The 9,837-nt window shown below is 46.3% G+C and overlaps 2 protein-coding genes across 2 annotated transcripts; both read right to left on the bottom strand.

Annotated features, from left to right (window-relative positions):
* Positions 1 to 2,513: 2,513 nt before the first annotated feature.
* Positions 2,514 to 3,795, bottom strand: LOC136661036 (chemerin-like receptor 1). The gene is given in 3 exon segments (XM_066638056.1): positions 2,514 to 2,817; positions 2,819 to 3,115; positions 3,755 to 3,795. Coding segments are annotated over 3 exon segments (642 nt in total).
* Positions 3,796 to 6,175: 2,380 nt separating this feature from the next.
* Positions 6,176 to 7,213, bottom strand: LOC136661035 (chemerin-like receptor 1). Its single transcript, XM_066638054.1, has one exon. The coding sequence runs from the start codon at positions 7,211 to 7,213 to the stop codon at positions 6,176 to 6,178; it is 1,038 nt and encodes a 345-aa protein (XP_066494151.1).
* Between the last annotated feature and the right edge of the window lie 2,624 nt (positions 7,214 to 9,837).

The raw sequence follows: 9,837 nt of genomic DNA, 5'->3' as shown, positions 1-9,837 counted from the left end.
AACCTAGTGATGCCAGTGATTCAGAAAAGAGTTTTAGAAAACACAAGTGAGAAATGAAGGGATTTCCTCCCAGAAGGAATTGAAAGAGGGCATTGGCTCGCTGAGAATATTTATTTGGTGAAATGTTTCCCATTCAAGATTATAGATGCCTATAAGTTGAACACCAGCTGCATGCACAGAATGAATAATCCCGGAGCCATTGTGATCTAAGGTCACAGAATTAGAAGGAGGCTAGTCTATGACATTTCTAGGGAAGAGGACATTTGATTGTAGAAGCAGTAGAGAGTAGCTAGAGGGGGTGCAAAACACTAAGTTTTGCAGGGAGCCTCACTTTGTTGTACATGCCACTCTCCACCTCCCTTTCGGAGCCATTCCGGGCCACTAGAGCAAAACAGGGGCATCTCACTTGGCCTCAGAGTCATCCCTAGGCTTCAAAGCATGGATGTTAAGAAGAGCCCCACTGAATCAGGCCAATTGCTAATAGCGTCGATGAATTTAATCCTTTAATCCATCTGCATGCTCATAGCCGTCCCATCTCATAACTGTGGCTTCCATTTCATGGCACAATCCTGGGCATGTCTACTCAGAAGTAAGTTCCATTGTGTTCAAAGGGGCTTACCACCAGGAACGTGTGCATAGGATGGCAGCCTCAGTCTTTCTTCTCTCCTTCCTTTCTCTGCCTGGGTTTCTACACCAGCTTCATTCCATTTCCACTGATGCTCCATTTCTTTTAACACTCTCATTATGTTTTCTCCATAAGGAGAAACCTTATGGGTTTCTCCAAGACCCAGGCTCTTGGCCTTCCTGCTTTTTGCCCAGCCCCAGAAGGAGGAATAAATTAAATGGTTACAGATCTTCACTCACCACATCAGAGCCACAGACTATAGCTCTGTCTTCTGGTATGGCTTTCCCAGCCTTACCATCAAGCCCAATTTCTCTTAAGATTCCATGCAAACTGCTGAACTCCAGAAATTCTGGACTGGTAGACAATACAGTGTCAAGGACTTTGCGGCTACAGTTACCCCCTTGCCACATGTCAGGACACTTTTGTTGTAAGAAAGAATCCAGTCCAATTGGCTTTCAAGTTCTCCTACTCCACCCCACCCATGCCTCAGAGCATGCTCCACTTACCTGATGGCTTCAAGTTGCTCGTAAAGAAGTGATGGTCCTCAGAAGGTTGTCTCTGCCTGGTCTGGCTTTCAAGGTCGATGTGAGGAAGAATCCAAAGGTCCAGGGTGTTTGTGCTCCTCAACAACTTGTCCCAGTGTCTATGTAAAGAGTGGTTCCTCAAACCTCTGAGGTACCTCACACCAATTCTCCCTGAGAATGGATTCACCATAAATTCTAGTTCCTCATTCTCATTTCCTTTGAGCAAACTTACATACTTGCACCCTACATACTTCTCTAAAGATGATGAGCGTCAGAGATAAGGCTGCAACATTAATTTGCTTGGACTGAGACCCAGCCCTGAAGACTCATTTGATTGACACACATATAACACCAAGCAAATAAAAACCCTTTCCTCTCCCCAAGGGCTTTCTGTCTAGAAGATTAGATAGAACTGAAACTCTTCCAAAATTAAGAGGAGCTTCTTAAGGGTTCTTTTTAATGTTCTCCTATCAGTAGTGAGTGATTTAAAAGAATTGCAGTGAATGGTTCTTTATGTCCTTGTGGCCATGCTAATATGTTGTGTTTATTTGATTTTAATTTATTTCCTGAAGCAAGCATTTATCAGAAGTCAACAGAAGTCAACAATGAAAGCACAGGCATGAGCTGCGGAACATAGCTATTAGGAAAACAAAAACATCAATACATTCTGCACAGACTTATAGATATTATACAAACGTTGCAAACTTATCATAGTCAGTGCCCTTTAATGGTGCTCTCATCTTTCTGGCTCTCCCAGGTGCCACTATCTTGGATTGCGTGACATCTTGCGTGATCCAAGATGGCAGAGCCCAGGAGATCTGGGAAGAGGCCACCAGGAATATTGTTCAGCACCCCTGTGAGTTTACCACAGAGCCCTCAGGTACCATGTCACAAGGTTTAGGAACCACTGCTCTAAACCAGTGTTTCTCAATCAGTGGTACTTGTAGTTGTGTCTGATGGTATATGTGGGACCTCCAGACCTCTGCCATCTGGCAGTGAGGCTAGCAATGCAATGTGACAAGCAGCAGATGATTGGTTTGGCAGGCAGAACTCCAGTGTGCATTTTTCAGGGGCTCAGAAAAACCCTCCTGTCTGCCCTGAGTCTCTTACTGCCCTGAGTTTGTTGTGTTATGTTTATGTTGTGTTATGTTTGGACTCCCAAACTGGGTGGGGGGAAGGCATGGCAGGGGGAGGAAGTGGGGCGGGACCAGCAGAGCTCAGCTCTGCCAGATCCGGAGCCCTTTGTTGAGCCTCTCAGCCCTACACGAAGCTCCGCGCTGGCTAAGTAGCCAGCACAGAGTTCAATAGCCCCATTACAGGCTACATTCCTTATGTGGGGGAAGGGGTCAAATGTCCTAGATATGCTATTGCTCCTCAGTGAAGGCATTTGCAAGTTCAGAGAAGAGAGAGCATCTGAACTTCTCCTTAAAATTGTGCCCCATGCAGAACGGGTTGGGGTTCAGACAGCTGTTGAGATAAACCAAACTCAATGACAAGTGAAGACCTATAAATTCCACACCGTGTATCCCGAGTTCAAATAAGACTTTCCCTGTAAGGAAACAAAAGAAGTGAAAGGGGAACCAACAGACATGCAAGGCCAAAATCACTGTGGTGATTACCTTGAAGGGCTTGCTTGGTTAAGACAACTGTTTCCCCTGACCCTCCACCAACAGCCCCATAGCAAACCACAATGACACAGAAGGGGATGGTAAAGCCAAAGATGAATTGGATGGGAACGATAGCATATTCGGTACTAGTTCCAATCTCATCAGTCATGCCATAATTTGTCCAGCAGTAAGTTTTATTTCTGTCATCATCATAGTCTGTGTCCTTGAAATATAAATCTGGAGAACACAACACCAGAGCCAGGATCCAAACACCCAAAACTACAGAGGAAGCCAGCCAGGGTGTCTGGTAATTTTGAGCCCACACACAAATACAACAATCTATGCCAGTGTTTCTCAAACTGTGGGTCGGGACCCACGAGGTGGGTCATGAGCCCATTTCAGGTGGGTCCCCATTCATTTCAACATTTTATTTTTAATGCATTAGACTTGATGCTACTCTGGTGTGTGAGTGCATTTGGGGAAATGTGACAGATCTGTACTTTTAACAAGCTGCTCTGTATATGCTTTTAACAATGATAGTCAATGGGACTTACTCCTGGGTAAGTGTGGGTAGGACTGCGGCCTAGGATCATTTAAAAAAATGTTCCTGCTTGATGATATCACTTCTGGTCATGATATCACTTCCAGTGGGTCCTGACAGATTCTCATTCTAAAAAGTGGGTCCCGGTGCTAAATGTGTGAGAACCGCAGATCTCTGCTGATGACTACTGGATTGTAAATGCTTGTGTGCTCCATTTATATGCTGGTTAAAGGTACAGGCACTTTGTCCTCCATTGTATATAGTCACCCTGGCCACAGATGCCAGCTCCTTGAGCCATACATCCTGGAGAAGGCTTCTGCAAACCTTCCTCATCAATTCAACTACAAAATAGAATTTCTGCCTGCAGTGCCCCTCAGATGCTTAGGGGGATCACTAGACTCTGCTAATTGGATGATGGGAATCAAAGGCAATGATCTCATAGTTGCTGCTGGGGCACCAATTCTCTCCAGGGTTGGAGTCCAGTAAAAGTATAATCATTTTCCCCTAAGAGATTTCAAATGCTGATCATTTTCCCTAAAAGATAACTGGTCCCTAAGAGAGAATTGGTCCACCTGGACTCCAATCCAAGCTCAGCTTATGCCAAAATTTAGTTTTCACCACCAACTCCAGAAAAAAACTCTATATTTGATTTTGAGTAATGAAAAAAGGGACCACTGATCTTTGCTCTGGTGTCCACTCTTACCTCTAACCAGCATCTATCTCCAATCTACTTTTATTCACTGACCCGCTCTTTAGCTATGTGCACCTCTCTTGTTGATTTCACTCTGAGCAGCTAATTTGAGCAGCAGCCCTAGTGATTTTTGCTACAATTGTCAGTTCCTGATTTCAGTACCTAGAACCACACTTGCAAAAGAAGGCTTACAACCTTCCCTCCATTCAATTGAGGATTAGAAGATTTGTCTGCAATGTTATAATTGATACCTGGGCAAGAACTGGACCTTAGTAGGGGTGCAATCCTAACCTCACGTTAGGCTGGCACAAGTCCCTCTTGTCAGCCTAGGAGGATCGCAAATGTGCCGTAAAGCACGTTTGTGCCTCCTCAGGAACATGTCATGCCAGCCACAGAGGTGCGCTGGAGTACAAAGGCTGGCACTTGAGCCTTGTATCATCCAAGCTTGGCCGACGCAAGGCTCTGAGGTGGGTGGAGATGAAGCAGGGAGGAGGTGGGAGGGAGATGTTCCAGGGTGGGAGCGGCAGGTGGAGGGTGGTCCTGGGGGTAGGTGGGTGGGGAGTGGGAAGTGGGGACCAGAAGGCAGGGCTGAGATCTGGTTGTTATGCGGGATCCCAACCCCCATTCCCAAGCAGTGTGGAGCGGCTGCAAGCCGCTCCGCTCTCCTTGAATTTGTGCCACCTTAGGAGGTGCCACAAGTCTAAGGAGACCCTTGGGGCTGCAGTGGCTCACATGGGGGTAAGGGGAAGAGTTTCCCCTTACCTTTGGCTGAGCCACTTTGCCACCCTATCTTGCACTGGATACAGCGCAAGCCTCTTGGCCTGCCTGTTCCAGCACAAGTTAGGATTGCGCTGTAAGTCTAGGATTAGGAGAGAAAGCAAAAGGGTGGCCTCACAGAGATGCAGTCTCATTTGGTCTCATTTGGGGGCAATGGTTATATTTGTACTAAATGAACAAGTGCTGGATCCTGGACCATGAAATCCCTACCCTCATATTTCTGCCTGAATGTTTTGTAATGCCAGAATAGCTAGTTTTGCAAAATAGCTCCATAAAAGTGTTTACTGAGGAATATCTCCTTAGCGATATCAGCCAAAACGCAAAGCACAACTCCACATACGGATTGAAATGTCATAGTGTTGAGGTCTGAACCCAGGAAATCACTCAGGTCCTGTGCACAGGAGGGAATGTGACAAACGCTATGGTGAATAGACTGTTAGTAGCAAGTAACAAGTGTTAGCTGTTCCTGATTGCTGCCTCTGTGCAGCTGATAGTGGGCGTGCCTTGTGCATAAAACAAGGCTGCAGACAAACGCTCAACAGTGAGCGTGTTGGGTGTTAGGATGCGTAGGAATCAGGATGCCGTATATGTGTGTTGCTGTATGCCGGGCCATGTTATGGTAAATATCCTTGTATATAATATATCTTGGTGATGGAACCTAACTTTCGTGTCAAGTGCTTCTTTGCCTTCTGAGAGATTGCCTTGGACATCAGCCTCGAGTTTCTGTTGCGCTGCCGTTTGTTTTTCGCTCTGCTGGAGACTCCTACACACACCCTACCACAACACATTTTTTTTTTGTTGGCATCCTTCAGTCTTGGAAGACTATGGTGTCACGCTCTGATTGGTGGTTCTGGAACAGAGTGTCCTCTCCAGTGCGCAGAGGATAGGCTGTTACCCATGCAGCAAATCCCCCCTCTCCACGTCGCTGAAATGGTCCAATGGAAAGGCAGAGGCCAATACGGTTGGTTCCAGCGGCGTCACAGGAGTTGCCAGAACGTGACTGTGTTCAGCCATGAACTGCCTCTGGGACTCCGGCTCCGGATTTTGCCTCGAGGTTGACTCCTGAAGCCTTTTCCATATCTGGATGTAGCCACAAGGCAGTGGAGGTTTGGGATCAGAGTTTTCCTTCTCTCAGATGATCTGCCTTCCCAGGCTGAGGAGTCCCATCTGCCCGGTGGCTGTTTAGTCGCCTCTTACGACAAGTACAGCCAAACTGAGGGCCTATTCTTATCCCCAGCATATAGCGTACAACCAATTTCAGGAAAACAGTGAAAGAAAAATCTTTTGTTTTGAAGGGGATAAGCGGAAAGGGCATAATAGATGCACGGCAAATACAGTTAGGAAAGCATGCATTGAATAATATTCTTCAGAAAACTGGGAGAGGTGGAATGAAGAAGTGAGCATCAGGATTCACAAGCTGCAGGACTCCTGCTCAGCCGAGGATCTGGCTGTCGTGTATGTGGTGTGCTGGCTGCCCTCCTCAGTGAAAGCATTTGCAAGGGCCGAGAGGAGGGAGCATCTCAGTTTCTCTTTGAAATTGTACCCCATGCAGAAGTACAGGACGGGGTTCAGACAGCTGTTGAAAAAACCCAAAGTGCATGACAAGAGAAGACCTGAAAATTCGACCATGGACATCCTGTGCTCATAAGAGGCTTTCCCATGAAGGAAAGAAAAGATGTGATAGGGGAACCAACAGACAAGAAAGGCCACAATCACTGCAGTGATGACCTTGAAGGGCCTGCTTGACTGTGACAACCGGTCCCTTCTGAGTCTCACCACTATTGCCCCGTAGCAAACCGCAATGACACTGAAAGGGATGATGAAGCTGAAGATGAATCGGATGCTAAACCAAGCATAGAATGTACCAATTCCTTCCATAAATTCCAAGTCATAATGGCGATTGCAGAAAGCTTTAGGTTCCTCATCACTATAGTAAGATTTCATGAAATATAATTTTGGAGAACACAACACCAAAGCCAGGATCCAAACACCCAAAGCCACAAAGGAAGCCAGCCGGGGTGTTCGATGATTCTGAGCCCATACAGGACACCATACGGAAATGCAACGGTCTATGCTGATGACAACCAGGATGTAAATGCTGGCAAAGAGATTGAGGAAAACCATGATGTGACTGAGCTTGCAAAGGGCTTCTCCAAATGGCCAGTGAAATTCCAGGCTGACGTGGACAATGGAGAATAGAAGGAAGAAGCTGAAGGTGAAGTCGGCGATGGCCAAGTTGAGAATCCAGATTGTGTGGACCGTCTTCTTCATTCGGAACCCAGTGATGAAAATCACCAGTCCATTTCCTGTGGTCCCCAATGCAAAGACAAGGCTGTAGGATACTAAGAAGAAGATTTGCACTCTTTTCATAAAGAAATACCACTCATACAAGTCCAGGTTCTCAGAATCGATCGTGGTAGGACTTGATCGTAGAGTTGTGCCCTCCATTACTTGAATGTACATATATTTTTAACTGTAGTTTTCCGCCTTCTCCTTTCTGGAATAAAAGAATAAGCACATGAGAAGTGCTGTTTTGGATCAGACCAATTAGTTCATAAAGAGTGCAGTTCATAAAGAGCCTTTGAATATTCAGTAGAGGGGCATGAAAGTGGTAGCCTTCCCTCTTATTTGGGTAGGGCCTAGACTGCAGATGTAGCACGCCTTTGCATATGGAGGTAACCATATCTTTCACAAACATGTCTTTCGCTTTTTAAAAGCCATCTAAGTAGCAGTTATCACAATGGTAACGTCAGTTCTTTTTCGTGGTCAGGGCACTATCTCTTTAGATTGAGATGATATACAAGCACCCAACTTTGCATGGTCAGTTGACATGTTAGAATGTTTCACTGGCAGTGGGCCATCATCCTCCACCCAGTGGGTGCTGGGAGAAGAGATACTTTTTGTCTGAGCTTTCTGTATTCTTTCTCCTCTCTACCCACACCTTTTTTGCCAACTTGCACAGGAAATTGCCACTGCTTCCTGTCGCACTCTTTCTTAGCATATATGCGTGCCTGGGACTTTTTGGGCTCTTCTTCCAGAAGGTTTAAAGTCTAATTTTTTTTTCTAAATTTTTTTTAGCATGTGGAATTCTATTCTTTTCCTTCCTTGTCACCCACCAGGCAGGCTACATCAGAAGAAGAGATACTCTGCACCGGTTTCACTGCAGCCTGAACATTACGGGTTTGGTTGGTGTTTCCTGGGTGAGGCAGTTACAAGTAATTGCTTAACCATCTCCACCAGTGCCGGTTTAGAGTTGGTGAGACCCTAAGGGCACAATCCTAACCTGTGCTGAACAGGCAGGCTGGCTGGCCTGTGCTGAATCCAGTGCAAGCTGAGGCACAACTCGGAGTAAGGGGATTTCCTTCCTCTTACCCCGAGGAATGCCCCAGACAGCCCTATGGGATTACTTGGATATGTGCATACAATTTTTCCGGTGCAAATCCAAGTGGACCAAGAAATGGTGCTTGGGCCAGGGATGGGTTGAGATCCAGCCTGTGCTGCCACGGCCATCCCCACCCCTATCCTGGGCCTGTGCTCCCCCAGATAGGCCCTCTGTTTGCCCAGAAACACCAGATTCAACTTGAAGGGATTGCCAGTTGATTTCCCATTCCAGTCACTGCGTTATTCATTCATGCATTTTGCAAGAATACCTACAGGAATACCTTGTCTCAGTGGTGTATCTAGAAGGGGGGCTGCCCCCGGTGCCACCCCCAGGGGGGAGACACCACTAGTGACCACAATTATTGTGTTGTTTTTTTTAGTAATAATACCTTCCTGTTATCTATCATTTGGTGCATAATTTAATGTAGAAGGTAATGAAATATCTGAATTGAAATACCTGTATTCTATCAAAAGGTAAAGCCAAATAAACAGAAAAAGAGAACACAACTGACTTAGGTAACAAAAATTGAATTTGCTTAACTCAAAACTGACCAATGAGACTGATTGTTCCAAGACCGAATGCATCAGCTCTGCATTTAACTTGGAGTAATGCAAAAGGGACCACTGACCTTCACTCCGGAAGATTCCACTCTTACCTCTGATCTGCTCCTGCTCTTACCTCTTATTTCTGATTCTATCTCCAACCTGCCACTTCTCTCTGATCAGCTCTCTGGGTGCCACACGGTGTTGCTCTTGTACGCAGCCTGGGTTGCAGACTTGAGCTGCAGCCCTACTAACTGCCTAGTTTCCACCCTCCCTTCCTCCCTCCTTCAACCAATGAATTGCCCCCACTTTCTTCCTCAAACCGAGGTCCTGCTGCACCCCACCCAACCCTCAGAGTGGGCCCCACCCACTTGATGGCTTGAATCTCTCTCTTTTGTTTGTTGGTTTGGATTGTTACAGTTTTGTATTTCATTCCTTTTTTCTGGCACTTCACTGTTCTTTTCTCTACTTGACTAGAAGAGGTTGCCACAGTGGCGAATTTTCCCTGCCCTGCGCCCCGGGGTCAAAGTCTGCGACAGTGCCCCCTGTGGGATGCCGTCACCCCCTCATGTGCAAGTCCACTCCAGTCACTTACCTGGAGCGCACAGAGCCTTGCACTATTCCAGAACATGTTGGGGAAGCCTCCTGGAATTTCCCCGATGCTTTAAACTGTTCTACTGTGTGGTCCTAGAGGCGTGTTAGGCTCCATGCCTGGGGCATTTGCCCCTTTGATTTAATGGCAGGCCTCCCAGTAGGTTGTCAAAGGCTTCTCTGCCTGATCCTGATTTCCTGGTAGGTGTGAGAGAGTTCAAAAAATAAATAAATAAATCCAGGATCATTTTTTTAAGCCTCTCACATCTACCATGATCAAGCAGAGAGCTCCCCTCTCATCAGTTTAATGGACAAACTTGATTGAGAAATTTGATTGAGTTTCTACCTACAATGCTGCAATTGATGCCGGGGGGGGGGAGAATTTGACACTACAATTTGGATGATAAAAGCAAAGGCAAAAGGGTTGACTTTACAGATTCTGCTGTGCCACCAGTTCTCTCTTCGAGACCACAGTTATACGCACATGAAATGAATCCATGCTGGAACCTGACCATGAAATCCCCACCCTCGTATTTCTGCCTGAACTTCCACACAGG

This window comes from Tiliqua scincoides, chromosome 10 (assembly GCF_035046505.1).
Source record: "Tiliqua scincoides isolate rTilSci1 chromosome 10, rTilSci1.hap2, whole genome shotgun sequence".
Classification (NCBI taxonomy): domain Eukaryota; kingdom Metazoa; phylum Chordata; class Lepidosauria; order Squamata; family Scincidae; genus Tiliqua; species Tiliqua scincoides.
Note: the sequence above shows the minus strand (reverse complement) of the source record. Positions and strands in the feature narration are given on the sequence as shown.